At 34.0% G+C, this 23,930-nt stretch overlaps 1 protein-coding gene across 9 annotated transcripts in view; it reads right to left on the bottom strand.

Moving 5' to 3' along the window:
* SNX14 (sorting nexin 14) overlaps nucleotides 1–23,930 on the bottom strand; it is a 72,856-nt gene that overhangs the window by 30,703 nt on the left and 18,223 nt on the right. For 7 of the 9 annotated variants that reach the window (XM_049092332.1, XM_049092329.1, XM_049092331.1 and 4 more), the window contains 8 exons: nucleotides 22,506–22,593; nucleotides 18,254–18,338; nucleotides 10,411–10,567; nucleotides 9,126–9,201; nucleotides 8,077–8,121; nucleotides 7,905–7,985; nucleotides 7,281–7,395; nucleotides 29–184 (listed from right to left, as the gene is read on the bottom strand). In XM_049092332.1, the coding sequence (XP_048948289.1) occupies nucleotides 29–184; nucleotides 7,281–7,395; nucleotides 7,905–7,985; nucleotides 8,077–8,121; nucleotides 9,126–9,201; nucleotides 10,411–10,567; nucleotides 18,254–18,338; nucleotides 22,506–22,593 (803 nt within the window). The remainder of the gene's footprint in view (nucleotides 1–28; nucleotides 185–7,280; nucleotides 7,396–7,904; nucleotides 7,986–8,076; nucleotides 8,122–9,125; nucleotides 9,202–10,410; nucleotides 10,568–18,253; nucleotides 18,339–22,505; nucleotides 22,594–23,930) is intronic. The other 2 variants (XM_049092330.1, XM_035698171.2) reach the window with 1 other exon arrangement.

The raw sequence follows: 23,930 nt of genomic DNA on the forward strand, positions 1-23,930 counted from the left end.
TATGTTCTCATCAACATCTTTGACTTACTTTTCTGAATCTCTTCTACAATAAAGGGATCAAATCGAATTTTGTCAATACTTTCATCCAAACAATATGTTTTATAAATCTTCTGCAACTCTTCATGAAGAGATAGCATTTCATCATTTGATAACTCCGGTCGTAAAATTCTATCATTGAATTCCTCTAGAAAATTAGGAAAAAGTAAGAAAAAATGAATTATTTCAATATAATATAATATAATACATAATATACTATTCCCAGTCTAATTGTAATCAATATTAAAAGCAATTACAATCTAGTCATCGTTTTAAAGCTTTTTTAAAAATTTTAATTGAAAATAAAATATCCAGATGAAAGAGAAACTCAGTTAATCAAATATTTTATATGTTAATATAAAATATGTAAATACTTGCACAGGAATACAAATTTCTAAAATTTAGACTAGTAAACACATTTCTAAAAATTGTTTAAAGAACACATTCAATTAATTTTTTATACCAAGTGTTTTAATATTTTGAAATCTAATTCACTAAAGACCAGTGAAACCTAAGGCTTTTTTAAGTTTCAGTCAATGTTTTTAAATTATATTTTCTTCCACCATGGAGACTACAGACTACTGATGGAACTGAGTGTGTGAACAAATATATTTTTTTCTCTAAAATCAGATGATAGCAGTAGAATAGACAAAATATTGACTCCCTTTTCTTACTATAAGATGTATTAATATGGAGTTCACCCTTAATTCTTAATTATCTAACTGAAGCACAGAGAAGGATTTTTTTTAATTCTTAAAAAAATTATCTTGGGATAATAACAAAATGCATATAATTGGAGCCTTGAACAGAAAGGAGAAAGAAAATGAGGCAAAATATTCAAATAGATAACACCCAAGAATTTTCTTTCTTTTTTCTTTTTTTTAGATTTTGAGAGGAAGAGAGTGTATGAGTGATGGGGGGAAGGGAGAGGAGCGAGAGAATCCTAAATAGGCTCCACACTCAGAGCAGAGCCCTACACAGGGCTCAATCTCATGACCACCAGATCATGACCTGAGCTGAAACCAAGAATCAGACACTTAACCGACTGAGCCACCTAGGTGCCCCAACAGCCAATAATTTTCAAAAGTGATAAAAGACACCAACCTACATATTCAAGATTCTCAGTAACATCCAAGCAGAACATATAAAAAGAAAACTACATAGTATAGTCAAATTTCTGCAAACCAAAAATAAAAAGAAAATTATAAAACCAGCCAGGGAGAAGGGGGACATATTATATAGAGAGGAATACACGTAAGAATGGAAGGTAATTTCTCATTAGAAAGAATAGTATTGGGGCAGTTGGGAGGTCAGTAGGCTATGTGTCCAGCTCTTAATATCAGCTCAGGTCATGATCTCATGGTTATGAGATCGAGCCCCACATCAGTGTTCATGCTAGGCATGAAGCCTGCTTAAGATTCTCTTTCTCCCTCCATCCCTCCTCCCAACTTCCCTCTTTTACAAGAAAAAGAGAAGAAAGAAGAAAGAAGAAGAAGAAGGAGAAAAAAAAAGAAAAAGAAGGAAAGAAAGAGGTTTTGCCCAAAAGATAATGGAAGAATAACTTTATTTATTTTTTTAAAGATTTTATTTATTTATTCATAGAGACAGAGAGAGAGGCAGAGACACAGGCAGAGGGAGAAGCAGGCTCCACACAGAGAGCCCGACATGGGACTCCATCCAGGGTCTCCAGGATCACACCCTGGGCTGCAGGCGGCGCTAAACCACTGCGCCACCGGGGCTACCTGAAGAATAACTTTAAAATGGTGAAAGAAAAACCTGTCAACCTAGAATTACATATTGGTAAAAATATCCTTCAAAATGAATACGAAATAAACATCTTTTCAAAAAGACAAAAACCGGGGTGTCTGGGTGGCTCAGTCAGTTCAGTGTCTCAGTGTCTGCCTTTGGCTCAGGTCATGATCCCAGGGTCATGAGATTGAGTTAAGGAGGGAGCCTGCTTCTCTCTCTCTCTCTGCCCCCAACTTGTGCTTTCTCTCTCTCTCAAATAAACAAATAAAATTAAAAAAAAAAAAAAAAAGATAAAACCTAAGAGAATTTACTTCCATCAGATTGGTGCTAATAATAAATGTAAAAAAATATTTCTTTCAGGAAAAGGGAAATGATAACAGAAACCTGATTCTGCAGAATGGAATAAAAAGCCCCAAAAAGGTAAATATACCAATAACTCTAAGGGCCAAAATGAGGGTGGGGGATGGAAGGTTTAAAGAAGAAATACCAATGTGCTGTAGAGTTTATAGCCCACACAGAATTAAAATATGTAACAGCACATCAGGTAGGAAGGGAGTAATCTGAAGTACACTGAAGTCCTTACAGTGTTCCTGAAGCAGTTAAATTTTTTTAAATGAAGACTGTGATAGGGATCCCTGGGTGGCGCAGCGGTTTGGCGCCTGCCTTTGGCCCAGGGCGCGATCCTGGAGACCCGGGATCGAATCCCACATCGGGCTCCCGGTGCATGGAGCCTGCTTCTCCCTCTGCCTGTGTCTCTGCCTCTCTCTCTCTGTGTGACTATCATAAATAAATAAATAAATAAATAAATAAATAAATAAATAAATAAAAATTAAAAAAAAAAAAAAAGACTGTGATAAAGACTAACAATGCAATCTCTGAGCAACCACTCAAGAGAAGAAACAAGAGAAGAAAATAAAGGAGACATAAATAAAAAGCCAATGGAAGAGATAAAATGGAATATTAAAAAATACTCAAGTAACCCAAAGAAAGGCAAGAAAGAAGTAAAAGAAGAATAAGAATATATGGAACAAATGTAAAACAAATACCAAGATCAAAGACCTAGCAATAGGGGCAGCCCCGGTGGCGCAGCGGTTTAGCACTGCCTGCAGCCCAGGGCGTGATCCTGGAAACCCTGGATCGAGTCCCACGTCAGGCTCCCTGCATGGAGCCTGCTTCTCCCTCTGTCTGTGTCTCGGCCTCTCATTCTCTCTCTGTGTCTCTATGAGTAAATAAATAAAATCTTAAAAAAAAAAAAAAAAAAAAGACCTAGCAATAAACATAGAAGTATTACATTAAGTGTAAAGGTATATTACATACCCTGACTAGAAAGCAAAGATTAACAAACTAGATTTTTTTAAAGTAAGATTCAACTCTATGGTGTTTACAAGAAATATTAAACACTTTAATCATATAGAAAAAGACATACAATGCAAGCCCCTCTGTAAGAACAATGTAGCCATATTAATCCCAAATCAAGTAGACTTCAAGACAGAGAATTACCAGAGATAAGAACATTTTATAATGATAAAAGGACAAATTCATCATAAAGATATAACAATCCTAAATGTGTCTGCACCTAATAATAATGTTCAAAATACATGGGAAAAAAATTACAAAACTGAAGGTAAAAATAGCGAATCCATTAAAAAATCATAAAGAATACAGAATATTTTTAGACAATCCATCAACTTAACCAAATTGACATTTATAGAACACTACCCAACAAAGCAAAACAGAAGTTCTCACACAAACAGGAAACATTAAGACATATGGAGGAGCTACAGAACAAGTTTCAATAAATTTGAAAAAGACTGAAATCACGTAGAATATGTTGTCTAACCAGAACAGTATTTTTTTTTTCAGAACAGTATTTTTTTTAAAGATTTATTTATTTGAGAGAAAGAGAAAGAACACGCACATGCACAAGCCAAGCGGGGTGGAGACTGGGGAGGGGCAAGGGAGACAAGGAATCTTTAAGCAGACTCCAAGATGAGCAATAAGTCCCCACATAGGGCTTGTTCCCTGGGCCCTGAGATCATGACCCGAGGTGAAATCAAGAGTCAGATCCACCTGGGCACTCCTAATAACAATATTAAATTAGAAAACCACCACAGTATGATATCTCAAAAATCTCCAAATGTTAAATTTAAGTCAAAGAATAAACCACAGGGAAATTTAAAAATATTTAAAACTTAATTACAATAAAAAACATCACATATTTGGGGCTTAGTCAGTAGAGCATGTGATTCTTGATCTCAGGGTTGTGAGTTCAAGCCCCACGCTGGGTGTAGAGCTTATTTAAAAACCAAAACAGGGCAGCCCTGGTGGCCCAGCAGTTCAGCCCACGGTATGATCCTGGAGACCCGGAACTGAGTCCCACGTCAGGCTCCCTGTATGGGGCCTGCTTCTTCCTCTGCTTGTGTCTCTGCCTCTCTCTCTCTCTCTGTGTCTGTCATGAATAAATAAATAAAATCTTTAAAAAAAAATAAAAATAAAAACAAAAACAAAAACAAAAAACAAAAAACAACAGGGGCATCCGGGTGGCTCACTCAGTTAAGCATCCAACTCTTGATCTCAGCTCAGGTCATAATCTAATAAGATCAAGACCCACATCAGGCTCCACTCACTGGAAAGTCTACTTGAAGTTCTCCCTCTTCCTCTCCCTCTGTCCCTATCCCACTCTCATGCTCTCTCTCTAAAATAAGTAAATCTTAAAAAAAAAAAAAAAACAAACTCAAATATCCAAAATTTTGGAAATTTAGATATAGGAATTCATAGACAGAAATTTATAGTTTTTAAAAACCCTGTATTCAAAAAGAAGCCAGGAATAAAATTAAGAAACCAGAAAAAGAAATGCAAACTGAACTCAATGTAATTAGAAGAAAATAAAAATAAAAGTAGAAAATTAGCAAATCGAAAATATTAATAGATTTGATAAAACCCCTAGCACTAGAGATTAAGAAAAAGAAAGTACAAATTACCAATTACATCACTATAGCTCCACATGGAAATAACTCAGTGACAATAAAATAGGTTACTGAGATGCATTAAAAACATTCAAAAAATTTAGTATCAATTCATGATAAAAATTCTCAGCAAACCAGGAAGAGAAGGAAACTTTCTCAATCTGATCAACGATATCTACAAAAAGAAACCCAGACTAATACCATACATAATGGAATAACACTAAGTGATATCCCCCTAAGAGCAGGAACAAAGCAAGGATGTCAACTTTTTTTTTTTTTTTAAGGATGTCAACTTTCACCCCCCTTCAATTCAACATTAAAGTAAAGGTCCTAACCATTGCAATAGGTAATAAAAAGAAATAAAAGGCATAAACACTATAAAGGAAAAACTTAAACTATATTTGCAAATGACATAATTATGTACGTAGAAAATCTTAAGGAAATATACAAAAAAGCTTATAGAACTAGTAAGTGAATATAGCAATGGTACAGGATACAGAGTCAATATGCAAAAGAATCCATTCTATTTCTGTACATTAGCCACAATTTTAAAATTATTTTAAATACCACATGCAAATACCTCCAAAAACATAAAGACCTACAGTGAAAACTATGAAACATTATAGAGAGAAATTAAATAAGGCTGAAATGAAATGAATGGAAAAATATTCCATGTATATACACTGGAAACCAAATACTGTTGAGATAGCATTACTCCCTGAGTTAATCTATACAATAGATTTAATGCAATTCTAAAAAAAAAAAAAAAAAAAAAACCTACAAAGTAGGCTTTGTGTGTGTGCATGTATGTATGTGTATCCATGAGCATGTATGTGCGTGTGTGTGTGTGTGTGTGTGTGTGTGTGTGGAAATAGGCAATTTGATTCAAGACATCCTATGTAGTCACAGTAATCAAGACTGTGGTATTGGTCAAAAATCGGACATATGAATCAATGGAAAAAAAGAGAATCCAGACACACATATATGGTCAAATAATTTAACAAGATGCCAAAGAAACTCAAGATGGGGAAAGAAATGCCTCTTAAAAAAATCAGTATCAGAAAAACTGGATATCCATACCCATAGGAAGGAAAAAATGAACCTCCAACCCTACCTAATATCAACATGAAAATATTTCAAGATCACAAACCTACATGTAAAATATAAAACTATAATGCATCCAGAGAAAAATGAGCAAACATCACTTTGACTTAGGTTAACAAAGATTTCTAATAGAAGTCTCTGAAAGCACTAACCATAAAATTAAAAATATATATTGAATACCATCAAAATTTTAAAATTCTACTCATTAAAAGAAAATGAAAAGACAACCCATAGTCTGGAAGAAAATATTCTTATTATTTATTTCTGACAAAAGACTTACATCTAGAATATATAAAGAACTCCTATAATTTAATGACAAAAAGAAAAACAATTCAATAAAAAAATAAGCAAAAGACTTAAACACTTCCATCATACAAAGATAACTGAATGACCAATAAGCATATGATAAAATGTTCAACAGCAGTCATTAGAGAAATGCAAGTTAAAAGCACAATAAGATACCACCACACACCCACTAAAATGGCTAATATTAAAAAGACAAAACCACCAAATTTTGATAAAGGTATGGAGCTACTAGAATTCTCACACATTTGCTAGAAAGAGTAAAAGAGTACAATAACTTTGGAAAACAATGTGGTAATTTCTCATAAAACAAAATATATACCTACCCTGTGACCCAGTAATTCTACTTCCAGTTATTAAACATACACTCAACAGAAAGCCTTATACAGGAATGTGCAGAGCAATTTTATCCATAATAGCCCAAAAGTGAAAGCAGTACAGATATACTCATCCATAAGAGGAATGAATTAAAACAAAAATAAAAACAAAACAAAACCATGGTACACTCATACAAAAGACTACTACTTAACACTAAAAAAGAGCAAACTATTCCTCTATACAACATGAACCAATCTTAAAAAGCATTATCCCAAATTAATGAAGCCAGGCACAAAAGAGCACATACAATGTACTCCATTTATATAAGGAAACTGTACAGTCAAAACTAATCTGAGGCTAGAGAAATGAGACCTGTGACTGCTTGGGAGGAGTGGGAGTGTTTGGGAAGGGTCCTAACTTTCTGGGGTGATGATAATGTTCTATATCTTGATAAAGGTGTAGGTTACACAGATGTATAGATGTGTCAAAACTCATCAAACTTTGCATTTAAATTCTATGAGTTTCATTGTGTAAATTATATATCAACTTTTTAAAGTTATATTTAAAAATAAGTCAGTTGGTTGAAGTTAGTTATAACTTATGTTCCAATCTGGAAATGAGTGGACACTTAAGAGACAACTCAAAGATGCATTTAGATTTTCTAGTAAAATGAAATTTAGTACAATGACACATGACAACTACAAAATCAGATGTGATCTAAACATTCAAATGTATTTACAGTATATAACAAATACATTAAAAAGTGTAAAAATGACTTTGGTAAAGTGCACAGGTAAGCCTCACCCACAGTCAGACATATCTGCAATACATGCACCGCTCCTTCTTGTTTCAGAAAGTTCATAAAACGAAATAAGAGATCTTGCTGCTCTCTGATTTGCTTCAATTCTAACTTCAGCACCTTGATACAATATGGGAGAAGAGTAAGTCAAGTCCATATATCAACACTGATAAAATAGTTTATATTAAAAATAATAGGGGAACCTGAGTGGTTCAGTCAGTTAAGTGTCTGCCTTCAACTCAGGTCATGATCTCCAGGTCCGGAGATCAAACCCCACGTCAGGCTCCCTGTTCAGCAGGGAGTCTGCTTCTCCTCCCCCCTCTGCCCCGAACCCCCTACTCATGCTATCCCTCTCTCTCTCTCTAATAAATAAATAAAATCTTTAAAAAATAAATAAGTAAAAAATTTTTCTTAAAGATTTTATTTACTCATGAAAGACAGAGAAAGAGGCAGAGACACAGCAGGGGGAGAAACAGGCTCCAGGCAGGGAACCCAATGTGGGACTCGATCCCAGGACTTCGGGATCATGCCCTGAGCCAAAGGCAGATGCTCAACAACTTGAGCCACCCAGGTGCCCCAAGTAAATAAAAATTTTAACAATAATATACATTATTGCTAAAAATACTTACAGATGGCTTTTTATTTCTAGGTTCTGCAAATTTCTGCAAGAATGGAACCAAAGGGGAAGGCAGTTCAGTTGCTTTCTCAGGCTATGAAAAAAGAGAATTTATTAATTCAATAAAAGTATCATATGCTTTGACAGATATGAATCAAAATTCAAAGTTAATACTCAATACTCACTGGACTGTCATCTATGAAGATGATAAGTAAATGATTCACAGTATCCTAATGGAAAATAATACACATAGGTCAAAATAATTCTATTACTATATTCTGCCCAAAATTCTCAAAACTTTCTGCATATTGTGAAAGTTTCTAGAAAAATAAAAAAACAAATGGAACAGTGGCAAAGCAGTTGTACATATGTAACATAGAGGCACTTTAAAAAATCTGCAATGTAGGGGATGCCTGGGTGGATTAGTTGGTTGAGCATCTGACTCTTGATTTCAGCTCAGGTCATGATCTCAGGATTGTAGGAATGAACCCCATGCTAGGCTTTACACTTAACAGGGAGTCTGCTGGGATTCTCTTTCCCTCTCCCTCACCCTATACCACTACCCCAGCTCATGCTTATGCTCTCCCTCTCAAATCAATCAATCTTTAAAAAAAATGCAATGCTAAAAAAAAAATAAATAAATAAATAAAAAATGCAATGCAGGGCAATAAAAAGAAAGTGGGCAAAGAAAAAGTTATTCTAACTTCAGCATTTAAAATGTTCATAAATTAGTCCTGCTTCTTCAAAATCGTACTGGTTCAAAAGTAAAAACAACTCAAGTGTCCACCAATGGATGAATAAATAGCAAAATATGGTATATACCTACAATGGAATATTATTCAGCCTTGAGGAGGCAGGAAATTCTAATATATGCTACAAAGTGGATGAATCTTGGGGACATTATGCTAAGGGAAATAAGGCCATCATAAAAGACAAATACTGCATGGACACACTTATACAAGGTACCAGGAAGAGTCAAATTCATAGAGATAGAAAGTATGGTAGTAATTGCCAGTATATAGGAAGAAGGAAGAATGGAGAATTACTACTTAATGGCTATAGAGTTTCAGCTTTGTAAGATGAAAAGAGTTCTAGAGATGGGTAGTAGTGATGGCTGCTCAAAAATGAGTGTATTTAATATCACTGAACTGTATGTACAAAAACATTTAAGATGATAAACTTGATGTTATTATTGTTATTTTACCACAATTTAAAACCATTTTTTAAGCCTTACTGGATCAGCTAGGAAATCCAAAGAAGGAAGGAATACCGAACCAGAGAGGATCTCTCTTAAAAGCAAAGTCAGGGATCTGGAAAAACAAACAATATTGTACATATTTAGTGATTTACATCCGTTCTTACCTGGAGATCTCACTAAAATGCTGACTATGATCCAGTAGATATGTCCCCCAAGATTCTGAATTTCTTTAAAGTTCCCAAATAATGCTCATTTATGCTAGTGGTTCACAGACCATACTTGGATTCCTGAACTGGCTAAAAGAAGTACTGTTTAAGAGAAAAAAGCATTTCCTTAACAGAAGGGATTTGGATGAGGATTAGAAAACATCCCCACCTCAGAATATTTAAAATATTTAATACATTTTTAAATTAATGTTTAAAGCAAGTAAGTTTTTAATAGTCTAATACATTTCATAATTATAATATTTAAATATTATACATTAATCTGTTCAAATAAAAATATTTTCATTAAAATATTTAAAATACTAGTATTTTTTGATACAAATTTTATGTTATGAATAAAATAAAGTAATATTTAAAGTACATTACTGCAGGGAATGCTTGGATGGCTCAGTCAGTACAGTACATGCAACTCTTGATCTAGGAGTTTCTAGATCAACTGGTAAGTTCACATCCCACTTTGAGTGTAATTACTTAAAAATAAAACTTAAATAAATAAAATTTAAAAGTACATCACTAAAAATAAGCCATGGTTTCTCCTCTAAGAATTATCAGGGTGAAAGTAATGAGGTAAGTTTATGAAATAATCTAAACATGTTTCTACCAGAAAAAGGATGGTCTAGATAAATTCTAATTTATTCTTCAGAGATATAACCTTAAAACACAAACTTTGTTTAGTTTGTTTAAAGTTTTCTGTTACTGAGTCAGAATGTTTATGTCTTTAAAATGGAAGACAGAGGAATTAACAAAGTATAATGATCTCAAATTTAAGAAAAGCTAATTTTTAAAAAAAGTTTAAAAAAAGAAAATGAATAGTTCCTATTTGATTAAAAAAAAAAAGAAAAGCTGATTTTATTCATATTTATCTTGATTTCCCAGGATCACTTCCCCCTCAAAAAAACTCCAAGTAACACAACACATCATGAGTGCTTAGCACCTAAAATGGCATTTTAAGACCTGACAAATTATATTTCTTAAATGCAAAGTTACATCACAGGTTAATCTCAAGTTTTAGTATACTCCTATTATGATCAAGAATAACAGTATACATATGGCATGGTATGCAAATACTGCTATGACATTTTCCGGACTATTTATACCTGCAGTCTGTTGCTTTAGGAGGTAAAATATAAGGAAAAAGTAGTTCAGTAAGTTTCCTTAAATAGTGTAATTCATCTCTTCGGCTCCTCAAAGCCACATGAAGCTCTGGACCATATTCTTCTAAAGCAGCTTGCTGTAAAAACTCTGTATTTTCTACTATAAGTAGAGATAAAATAAATAAATAAATATTGAAAGAAGTTAAGCAACACTAAATAACTTCAGCCATTTCTACTAACCAACAGTAAACCATTTACACAGTCATTCCTTTCCTAGCCCTCCTTTCTTTCTAATATGTATTCTACTGGGAAATTTTTTACAAACAGGATATAAGAGTAATAATTTTCCTCCTTGACAGAAGTTTTTTTTTTTTTTTTTGCCAGAAGTTTGATAAATTAAAAATTTGATAAAAAGACCTTTCCCCATGGCAAACAAGAATTTTAATTCATATCACTACTTTGCAAATGATATTAAACAAAAGCAAATATTTATTTTGAAAAGTGGAAAAAACTACAGACAACTTCTAGCACATATAAAACTATTATCAGAAGTTATACCTTGTTCATCTTCTGCAAACACACACACACACACACATACACACACACAAAAACCCTGTTAAAATTCTTTGTCTCTGCTTTCATATTTGATTGATATAAATATGAAAGCAGAGACAATCATTCAGGTAGGGATGCCTGCGTGGCTCAGGGCTTGAGCATCTGCCTTTGGCTCAGGCCATGATCTCCAGGTCCTGAGATCGAGTTCTGTGTCGAGTTCCTCTCAGGGAGCCTGCTGCTACCTCTGCCTACGTCTCTGTCTCTCTCCCTGTGTCTCTCATGAATAAATAAAATCTTTAAAAATAAATAAATAAATCATTCAGGTAAACTTTTAAAGCATTTATAGTATAAAAACTGGCTTCTTAGGTTAAGTTCTAGGTCTTCTGTTCAGAATATAGGACATAAGAGATACGGAACTGTTTATGGCAGAAGTCCTATGAAGAGATAAATTACTTGATAAATATTAACTGATGATAAAACTTATATTAAAAGAAAGCTTTCAGGGTGCCTGAGTGGCTCAGTGGTTGAGCATCTGCATTTGGCTCAGGTTGTGATCCCAGGCTCCTGGGATTGAGTCCCGCATTGGCTCTGCCTATGTCTCCGCCTCTCTCTCTGTCTCTCATGAATAAATAAATAAAATCTTTTTAAATAAGTTAAAAAATAAAAGAAATTTGGACAGCCCCGGTGGCTTAGCAGTTTAGCGCCACCTTCAGCCAAGGGCGAGATCCGGATCTCTCTCTCTGTGTGTGTGTATGTGTGTGTGTGTGTGTGTGTGTGTCTAATAAATAAATAAATAATCTTTAAAAAAATAAAAATAAAGAAATTTGTTTTAAAATTTTTAAAAAATGCAGGAAACCTGATAGGGACTCGATCCTGATACTCCAGGACCACGCCCTGAGCCGAAGGCAGACACTTAACCACTGAACCACCCAGGCATCCCTAAAAGAAATTTTTCTTCAAAGGCCAAGTATTAAACTAGCATTTTAGAAAGACAGTTGAGGGGTGGGCAGTGGGAAAGGGCAGCGGAAAAGGGAGAGCTTCTACTAGAGCAGACTCTGCTGACTATGGAGCCTGATGCAGGGCTCCATCTCATGATCCTGGGATCATGATCAGAGCCGAAATCAAAGGGTCAGAGACTTAGCTGCCTAAGCCACCCAAGTGCTCCAAACTAATATTTTAACTTAAAGGTAATAGTATTGTCACTCTTTTTTACACACCTCAAAAGACATGGAGGAAAACAAGTCATGCTTTCCCCTATTTGCACTTTGTGCCAAGTTTAAAACCATGGAGTCTATGAAAGGAATCTTAACTGTAATTCAATGGCATTTGACTATTTTCTTCTATTTTTATTTAAAGAGGATGCCATGCACATTAACCCCAAAAAGCCAATATACACATTCTAATAGTGTGAGTAGTAAGAAGGTAAATGAAGGCTACCTGTGCCTGAGATACAAAAGAAAGACTGGTAAAGATGGATGTAGTTTTTACAAGAAATGCATTTTATTTCATAGTTATGCCATTATTTACTAAGCATTTTCTCCAAGAATTTAGGGCACAGACCTTTTAAAAATTTGTCATGAGCCAGAATTTAAAATAAGACTAAGCCATGCTAAATTCCAGCTATACTTAACTAATATGATCTGGAACAAATGATATAAACCATATGAGCCTCAGTTCCCATAGCAATAAAGAGTAGATATAAGTAGATATAAACACTGAAAAGTCACCATGCAAAGTGAATAAAAATTATAACATTCAATGTGATTAAGCATTCACACACAATATATAAATTAAAAAACCAGATTGGAATCTATTCAACATCTGTCAGACATGAAAGTTTTTTGTAGCTCTAGATAATGAGAAAATAATCAACCAAAAGATAAAAAAGAATATAGGGAGGAAAATCGTAATTAAGAATATAAGCAAAATATAGATGCTGGAAAACAGAGCATGGATTAATTCCCACTAATCATCAGTACATCTACTGCCTAATCATTTAGCAGTTTCCAACCAAAACAGGAAACAGGAAAGGTCTTCAGACCTATCTCTTTGATATCTTTAGGATGAAAAACTGGAAAGTAAGGTCCTTCTGCGCAATTTACTATTAATTTAAATTAAACCAGTGCAGGGCATCTGGGTGGCTCAATCAGTTAAGCATCTGACTTTGGCTATGGTCATGATCCCAGAGTTCTAGGATCAAGCCCCATGTCAAGCTCCCTGCTCAGCAGAGAACCTGCCTTTCACTCTTCCTCTACTACTCCCCCTGCTTCTAAGTGCTCTCTTCCTCTTTCTGACAAATAATCTTTTTTAAAAAATAATTAAACTACTACTTCTAATGTGTATACATTCAGTATTTCTTTTTTTTTTTTTTTAAGATTTTATTTATTCATGAGAGACACAGAGAGAGAGAGGCAGAGACACAGGCAGAGGGAGGAGCAGGCTCCATGCAGGGAGCCTGACGTGGGACTCGATCTGGGGTCTCCAGGATCAGGCCCTGGGCTGAATGCGGCACTAAACCACTGGGCCACCTGGGCTGCCCACATTCAGTATTTCTAAGAGCCACAACAGTACATACACAGACAGAAAACGATTATCTAATCCCTATTCTCAAGAGACAAGATTGCAAAGAAAACACAGAGAGTAAAAGGAATATGAATGAAGAGATAAACCTTTAATTAACTTCTGAACAATGCACAATTGTGAGGCCAAAGAATTTAGAAAACAAAACCATGCATTAAAGTAATGAAAATTCAAAAACCTGAAAACCGTTTTTTATAAGTCTATCTAATTCACTGTTGCAATATTTAGAATGCCAGGACATGTGAATAAAATAAAAGCCCATCTAATCTCAGGCCTTTTAATTCTATGGATCTCATTAACTACAATGTTATTAATTAATCAAATCTAGCATTTTATGGTGATTTTATAGTTGGGAACCATTTTTTGCATTAATAGTACCAAATTAGCAACTCCCCCCTTGTAAAGACTCAATAATAAATTTCATACTAAAATAATAAATTTCACACACACACACACATCACCACTCAGAGATAAAAAAAAAATTGGGGAATTTTATTTAAACTGATAATTCAGCTAAAAATAAAAGGTGTCTCCATTTACTCAGAGCCTGTGTTCAAAGTATCTATCTTTAGAAAAACGACTAGATTAAAAATACTTCTCCGACATAAAAACCAGCACATAAATGTTTACAGCAGCTTTATTCATAAGTACCCAAACTTGGAAGCAGGCAAAATGTCCTTCAATAAGTGAATGGATAAATAAACTGTGGCATATCCATACACTGGAATATAACTAAGCAATAAAAAGAAATGAGCTATTGAGCCATGAAAAGACACTGAGGAGCCTTAAATCCGTATTTTTAAATAAAAGAAGGAAGTCTGGAAAGGCTATAGTATGATTCTAACTATATCACATTCGGGAAAAGGCAAAGCTGTGCAGACAACAAAAAGATCAATGGTTGCCCAAGGTTCATGAAGCAAAGAGGGAGATGTCTGTGTGAAACACAGGGGATTTCTTTTTTTTTTAATTTTTATTTATTTATGATAGTCACAGAGAGAGAGAGAGAGAGGCAGAAACATAGGCAGAGGGAGAAGCAGGCTCCATGCACCGGGAGCCCGACGTGGGATTCGATCTGGGGTCTCCAGGATCGCGCCCTGGGCCAAAGGCAGGCGCTAAAGCGCTGTGCCACCCAGGGATCCCCACAGGGGATTTCTAAAGCAGTGAAACTATTCAGTAATGGCAGATAGATGGCATTATGCATTTGTCAAAACCAGTAGAAGGTATAATACAAAGAGTAAGCCCTAATGAAAACTGTGGACTTTAATTAATAATAATATGTCAATATTGGTTTATCAAAAGTAACAAATGTAGCAACTAATACAAGATGTTAATGGGGAAAAGATGAAGATACATGAGCACCCTCATAATCTATATTTCCTGCTCAATTTTCTATAAATTTAACCTGCTCTAAAAAGTAAAATTTACTGGGTGCCTGGCTGGCTCAATCAGTGGATTGGGATTCTTGATATCAAGTTGTGAGTCTGAGCCCCACATTGCGGGTAGAGATTACTTAAAAATAAAATCTTTAAAAATAATAATAATAATAAATTTACTCATAAAAACCCCACTTTTTCTGTTTTGTTTTGTTTTTTTTTAAGAATTTATTTCTGTATGTGAGAGAGAGAGAGAAAGAGAGCATGTGCACACAGGGAGAGGGGCAGAGTGAGAGGAAGTAGCAGAATTTCCACTAAGCAGTGAGCCAGATTTGGGGCTGGATCCCAGGACCTTGGAATCAACCTGAACCAAAGGCAAATGCTTACCCAACTGAGACACCCAGATGCCCCTATGGGTTTTTTGGTTGTTTTTTTGTGGGGTTTAGGGGGGGTTAGAATTTATTTATTTGACCAAGAGAGAGACAGCAAGACAGCACAAGCAGGGGGAGCAGTAGGCAGAGAGAGAGGGAGAAGCAAGCTCCCCACTGAGCAAGGAGCCCGATGTGGGGCTCAATCCCAAGACCCCGGGATCATGACTTTAGTCAAAGGCAGAGGCTTAACCAACTGAGCTACCCAGGCACCCCAAATACTTTCTTTTTTTTTTTAAGATTTAATTTATTTATTCATGAAAGAGACAGAGAGAGAGAAGCAGAGACATAGGCAGAGGGAGAAGCATGCTCCCCATGGGGAGCCTGACGTGGAACTTGATCTCAGGACCCCGGGATCACAACCTGAGCTGAAGGCAGATGCTCAACCACTAAGCCACCCAGGCGTCTCCCAATTTCTTTCTTTCTTTCTTTCTTTCTTTCTTTCTTTCTTTCTTTCTTTCTTTCTTTCTTCTTTCTTTCTTTCTTTCTTTCTTTCTTTCTTTCTTTCTTTCTTTCTTTCTTTCTTTCTTCTTTCTTCCTTCCTTCCTTCCTTCCTTCCTTCCTTCCTTCCTTCCTTCCTTCCTTCCTTCCTTCCTTCCTTCTTTATTTATTTATGATAGTCACACAGAGAGGAAGAGAGAGAGGCAGAGACACAGGCAGAGGGAGAAGCAGGCTCCATGCACCGGGAGCCCGACGTGGGATTCGATCCCGGGTCTCCAGGATCACGCCCTGGGCCAAAGGCAGGAGCCAAACCGCTGCGCCACCCAGGGATCCCTCCCAATTTTTTTCTGATAGTAAAGTAGCCTTGACAAAATGGCTCTTATAAGATCATTGCTATCTTCAAGTTTGTTTTTATCAGTGACAGGATAATGATATTTGTTAATTTTTTTTAAGATTTTATTTATTCATGAAAGACACAGTGAGGGGATCACTGGTGGCTCAGCAGTTTAGCGCCTGCCTTCAGCCCAGGGCATGATCCTGGAGACGCGGGATCGAGTCCCACGTCGGGCTCCCTACATGGAGCCTGCTTCTCCCTCTGCCTGTGTCTCTGCCTCTCTCTCCCTTTCTCTGTGTATTTCATGAATAAGTAAAATCTTAAAAAAAATAAAAATAAAAAAAGACAGAGAGAGAGAGAGAGAGGCAGAGATATAGGCAGAGGGAGAAGCAAGCTCCTCACAGGCACCCTGATGTGGGACTCAATCCCAGGACTGGAATCACACCCTGAGCCAAAGGCAGACGCTCAACTGCTAGGTCCCCAGGAGTCCCAATATTTATTAATTTTTATTCAACAGTTAAATCACACATATTCAAACTCTTTTTAACTATTTTGAAGGTAAAACTACTTTTAGCTGTTATTAAATGATAAACACAGAAAAAAATCTTAAATATAAACATAAAATTTGAAATGCTTCTCATAACTGAAGAATTATTCATACCAAAAAACAAACTAATAATTTGATTTATTTTGATTTCAACTCTACCTAGAACACAATTTCCCCAAATGAACTGCTTATATTAACTGATATTATGAAGGAGGGAATATTGGTTCCATACTCAAACCAATTTGGGATATGGGAAACTAAAAGCTATTTAAATAGTTAAAGATATATATATTTTTTTTTTTTGCTACAGGACTACTCAGAGATTTTGGTATGCTAATATTTACTGGGAATTTCCAGAAGGGGAATATAATACATAGTAATTGTCAGAAAATAAGACCATGAAACCTCTTCTACACAGTTACATACATGGAATAGTATGTAGCACTGACAAAGAATACCAAAAGCACTGGGAAAACACTGACAAAGAACACTAAATGCAAACACAAGAAAATCAGTTTGTTTGTTTTAAGATTTTATTTATTTATTCATGAGAGACACAGAGAGAGAGGCAGAGACAGGCAGAGGGAGAAGCAGGCTCCCCAGAGGGAGCCTGATGCAGGACTCAATCCTGGAATCCCAGGATCACTCCAAGAGCTGAAGGCAGATGCTCAACTGCTGAGCCACCCAGGTATCCCGGGAAATCAGTTTTGCAGAGAAAGTATAGAGCATCAATGTAATTTTGTTAAAAAAAATAAAATAAAATCAGTTTGATCTAAAAGCAAGACAAGTCCCAAATGAAGATTTCATTCATTCAATCAGAAAGCATTTGCTGAACATATGGTACACGCAAATCATGACCATATAAAGGCCAGGACATTCACAAAAAACTGCAAATGGGTGATCCCAGCCAACACATAATAGTGAAATATAAGAGTAAATCAAAATATTTGACTAGAAAGTATTTATTTATTTATTTATTTTTAAAGATTTTATTTATTTATTCATGAGAGACACAGAGAGAGAGGCAGAGACACAGACAAAGGGAGAAGCAGACATGATGTGGGACTTGATCCCGGGACTCCAGGATCACGCCCTGGGCCCAAGGCAGGCACTATAGCGCTGAGCCCAGGCATCCCCGACTAGAAAGTAGACTCCATAACAGAGTCGCTAAATTTTTTTTTAGTAGAGATAACATGAGAATTGTGGTATTGTGAAATTAAAATGGTAGCAATGGGCTGGAATAGGGCAAAACTGTTGAAATCATTAAGAAGAGAAAGGGGGGAAGAGATGAGAGATAACTGAGAAGGAATAATAAAGGTAACAGACTATCACTTAAAAGAAGATGACAGTCATCAATGATGACAGTCAAAAGTTAACTATATTTGAATTTTCATAGATTCCTGAGTTTTCACAATCACTTATACTGTAAACAAAGTATTAAAAAGGATTTTGGGAAAAAAAAGGATTTTGGTTTAAAAGAATACTTTCACAGCATTTGTGAACATCAATTAATACATCAGTATTTATACTTAGGTATTTAAGGTGAAAGTATATGAAAATCAAACTTTATAGTAGAAAACTGTATTACCTTTCTGACTGGCTTTAACTATCACTTCTATATGCTTCATTGCTGCTTTTAAAAGTTTCTTGGTTATAATAGATGGAATATCCACCTAGAAAAATTCAACATTAAAATAAAAATTTTAAAACAATTATCACTGAATTAAAATGGCAGGAGCACTATAATTAAGATACCAGAACACATGATCTTAAAAATTAGATATTATGTAGAATCTTTCAAAAATAATTTAAAAGCACTTTACATTCTTGGATCTTACTAACTGCAACTTAGGAAGTTTTTCTACCACTCTAAAGAAAATATATCTTAATACGCATACATTATATATATACTAAATTTTCTCACAAAATAGTATCTTTATTCTTGATTTATTTCTTTAATGTGTTTCTTTTAAATACATTAAAAAAAAACTCAAGTAATTATTATCCCTTTGGGGCAACAAATTTGTTTACTAAGGTTACTTAAAAATGAAGTCTTTTAATTCAGTTTAACAAGATAAATCCTGGTTTTAAGTTATATAGAAGCATTCTATTTTGGAATAATATTGCATTTCATCATTCCCCACAGACATTTTTTCAGCTTAAAATCTGGAAACTGTACTGACTATGGTTGGTAGGTTAGTGATGGAAGATTGAAGGCTTATATGTACACACATAAAAGAGACAAAAAAATAACTAAAACTAAATTGCAAATTAAATGAATCACCAAAAAGTATGTTTACTGGACTTCAACAGGCTTATCTTCTACTACAGAATTCAACACATTATATTTTCCCTTTATCAAAGGCATGAAAAATTGCATCACAGCCAAATATTGTGTTAACGTTTCAATTTTTTAAATTCTATATTAAAGGGGGAAATCACAGGTTGATAAATCTAGTAAGTGTGATTATCATAAATTCTCAATTTTTAGTGATTTACCAGTAAAGCCCAGATCAGTTTACAGATATTTTTTGGCTATATAAGATCAAACATATTCAGTAATGGGGGATATTTCTGTTTAGTAGTATGCCTTATTGCAAAGTAACATTACTCCTCATTTCTCTCTGGCTTCTTGTCCTCAATGACTATCAACTGCTGTAATATTTTTTTCATTTTTTTATAATACTAAATTTATTTTTTATTGGTGTTCAATTTGCCAACATACAGAATAACACCCAGTGCTCATCCCATCAAGTGCCCCCCTCAGTGCCCGCCACCCAGTCACCCCCACCCCCCGCCCTCCTCCCTTCCACCACCCCTAGTAGTTCGTTTCCCAGAGTTAGGAGTCTTCCATGTTCTGTCTCCCTTTCTGATATTTCCTACCCATTTCTTCTCTCTTCCCCTCTATTCCCTTTCACTATTATTTATATTCCCCAAATGAATGAGACTATATGTTTGTCCTCCTATTGACTTATTTCAAACTGCTGTAATATTTAACAAATAAACAAATATTTAACAAACAGAATGCTTTCATTTCCAAACATTTTATATTATCTTATCATCTGAGAATACTCATGAAAATTTTCATTTTTAAGTTCCATTTTGGAGACTTCAGGTCAGAATCAAAATGGTAAAATAATGGGTTCATCATTAAACTTTAATCTTAAAAAAGGCCACCATCAATGATTCATTATTTCCATTATCCCCAAACTGCCAATTTGTATTATTTAGGTAACAGTATCAGGGACAGAACATTGTACTAGGAATAAGATGACCAGGCATAATCCCATTAATTACTACCTCTGACACTTTCACAAAATTACTTTCTATAAAATGGGTATAATAATGATCTACTTATCTGCTGGGATAGTAATGCAGATAAAATGAAAAGAAAGGACAGAAAGCTTAACAATCCAGAACACAAAAGAAAATATATGGATGCTTACAACTCAATAATACATAGACAATCCAGTTAAAAAAATAGGAAAAGGATTTGAATAGACATTTCTCCAAAAAAAGATATACAAATGGCCAATAAGCATATGAAAAGATGTAAGTCATCAGGGAAATGTAAATCAAAGCCACAATGATACTACTTCTTACCCATTAGACATGGTTAAAATTTTAAAAATGAGATAAAAATTAGTTGTGACAAGGAGATAGAGAAATAGAACCCTCACATAACTGGTGGGCATGTAAAATGTATAGCCACTTTGGAAAAGAGTCTGGTAGTTCCTCAAAAAGTTAAACAGAGTTACCATTTGACTCAACAATTATACTCCTAGATATGTACCCAAGGAAAATGAAAACATATATGCCCACAACCATCAAAAACACTCGTACACAAATGTTACGGCTCCATTATCCAGAAGGGTCAAAAAATGGAAATAATCCCCATGTCCATCAACTGTCGGATGAATAAATAAAATGTGGCATATCCACACAATGGAATATTATTCAGACATAAAAAAAAAGAAAGAAGTACTGATGCATGCTACAATGTAACATGGATGAACTCTGAAAACATTATGCCAAGTCAAAATAACCAATCAAAACAGACCACACATTACATGATTTCATTTATATGAAATCTCCAGAATAAACAAAGCTACAGAGACAGAAAGTAGATTAGGTGTTGGCTAGATCTAAGTAGATGAAAGAACAAGGGTTAATGGCTAAAGCGTATGAGGTCTCCTTCTGGGTGATAAAAATGTTATAAAATTGTGGTGATGGTTGAGTAAATTGAGGAATATGCTAAAAACCATCGAATTATACACTTAAATAGATGAACTGTCCAGTATACAAAGCAGACCTTAATAAAGCTGTTACCAAAAAATACATATAACACAATCAAATGTGAAGTACTTTGATTTTAAAATCACTAGGCTATCTCAAAGCTTAGCAGAGCAGAGTTATTCTACTAATACCTATCAATAAATATATTATAATGAGTCAGCTTTTTGATCAATTAATTTTATTTGACTTACTCTAAGTTGTAATTTAAGTGGTTTATCATCAACCAATGGATATTTCTTACCAAATCTTTTATTCCAATTAAATAGTCTATACAGCTGCCTTTGACCTTTTTTAAACAATATGGTTAATGTTTATCAATTTTCTATTTATTAAATGGTAAAAGCTCATACCAAAAAACAAAGGTGAACAGAAAGAAATGCACAGGAATAATCAAAAATCAGCATCAACCCACTGCAATAGTAAGTTAACAATGATAAGGATATATTTATATGTCCTTAATACACATATTAACAAGCTTATATGAGCTTTGTTTTCAATGTGGAAAAATATCACATATATTATTCCAGCCTATTCCACTTGAGATAATTTAAGAAAAATAATTTCTCATATAAATAAGTACTATTCTACAAAATAATTTTTCATGGCCACACAGAATTCTGTAATTGGCATGTACTGTATTTTAATCAACAATCTTATCATTAGATGTCAGTTTTTCTTTTTGGCTTTCCTTATTTTAACTCACACTATAATGAATCTTTGGGGATATATTTTTATGTATATTTCTAATTATTTCTTTATAATATATTAACAAAAACAGAATTATATTTGGGAGTGTAGACATTTTTAAGTCTTTTAATAAAGGTTGCCAAACTGCCTTCCAGTATAAGAATTATACCAATTGCGATCTGTATTTGCTTTGCCTGTTTTCCTACAACCACCATTAGTAAACATTATCATCCTTTATCATTCCCAACCTGATAAGCAACAGAATAATATCCCATCAAAATAACATATTTTCAAGTATTTATTGGCCATTTTTAAATTTTTCTTTTGTGAGCTGCTTATTCATAATTTTTGCATGTATTTTCTACAGTGGTTGACTATATTGTTAATTTCTCAAAAAAGTATAGAAACATTTAACAAGATTTAACTTTAGTTACTAATAGCACATAATATACCAATCCTATCAAACTGACAAGGCAATATACAAGCATGTGTGTCTACAGTCAACACACTTAACTATATACAGGCAAAGATCCAAACATACACATATTATGTCCTAAAAATTTTTTTAAAAAGGAGATCATAATCATCACCATTTACTCGGTAAATTCATCTAAGTGAAACATGACTTTTCTTTCTATAGCTGTCTTTTTATTTCTAATCAGCACAAATGAAGATATTTAAGCATTAAGGAAAGTAAAATTTATCAATGAATCAAAAGTGACCCATTTATCTTTTAATCTAAAAAATTTTTTAAAAATACATACAGCATAGAATAAAGTAAAACTAAGATTTTTAAAAATCTCTTTAGTAATATAATAAAACCCCAAATTCCCAAATTTCTCATTATACATATATACCTTGTGAATCCTTCGAATTAAGACAGATGCAAAAAATCGTAATGTGATTCTCAGTTCATCAACAAAGGACTCATCATCTGTTACATCCCTTCAATTAAGGAAAAAAGCAAGTATTTAAAAGCTCAGAGAAACATACAGCTATTTTTTTTAGAAACCAAGAAAAGTTTAGAACTTCCTCTTTTTTCTATTTATTTATGCTATTTTCTTCACTTTTTTAACAAATAATGCATTACATTACAGAATAAAAGATTAAAATGTACAAAGAAAAAATAGCATCTCTCATAATTCTAGTACTAAGACATAATCACTAAGTTGTAGTGTGTATTTCCCTGTAGACAACCACATGTACAAAGTCATATTTTTATAATACTCCAATCATTTCCTAAGCATCATCAAAGAAATTTCTATGAAATAAAACAATGAATAATTTTGGAGGAGCAACAAAATTAATACAAAATTTTAAATTAGTTTAAAGTATTTATAAATTAATAATATAAATTAACTCTAAAAAGTTTTCTTAAATGTGTTCTATTTGAGAAAGAAAATAAACTGAAACACAAAAATTTTTAAACAAATTTTGACAACCTTCTTTTGAGGAGCTACTTTTCATTTTCCTGAAGTCCTGAGGTCCCTAAAAGAATTAGGACATTTCTCTAATCAAAACAAGCAAGAAAGATATGTATAGTGGTGATATCCTGAACTGAAGATGGTGCTATTAAGTTCCTTGGCAGAATAATGGAAGATAATTGTATTAACCAAGCTTCCCACTATCAACCCTAGGGAAGTGGCTATGTCAGCATCAATAACTACACAGAGGAGGAAATATATACTTTATCATTTAGAAATAGAGCCAGCTTTAATGAAAGGTCAGAGCATGGGCAGGGTGGGGGGAGTCTTTACAACAGGATTCATTTACAGGAAGACTTCCACCAGCTTTACTTATGTGGCAATTGTCCCATATTTAAGATAGAATATCTTAATTAATATAAAAATATTAATTTACACAGCTTTTCAGGAAAATGCAGAATATAAATTGGATATTAAGTGTAATACATATAGAGCATCTCACCTACTAGCATGTGTTAATTAGAAAATTTAAAATATATAAAATGAGGATAGATGTCATTAAATTTTACAGTTATAAGTCAAATAGGTGTAAGTATTCAAATATGTAACTAAATACATGATGTTTTTGTAAGGAAAAGACATTAAATATATACATTGAATTTCTGATTCTCAAACTAGATTAATTTCTCAGATCTAAATTATTTTCTATATCCCACAAGGCAAAGGGCACTTGTATATCCATAGCAGATACTGAACAAAGTTACTTTGGGAAAAACATTAATATTCTAGGAAAATTCTATTAAAATTATCCTTCAATTTAATGAAACATCTAGATATAAATTTATCCTCTAAATGTAC

The sequence above is a fragment of the Canis lupus genome, chromosome 12 (genome assembly GCF_003254725.2).
Source record: "Canis lupus dingo isolate Sandy chromosome 12, ASM325472v2, whole genome shotgun sequence".
Classification (NCBI taxonomy): domain Eukaryota; kingdom Metazoa; phylum Chordata; class Mammalia; order Carnivora; family Canidae; genus Canis; species Canis lupus.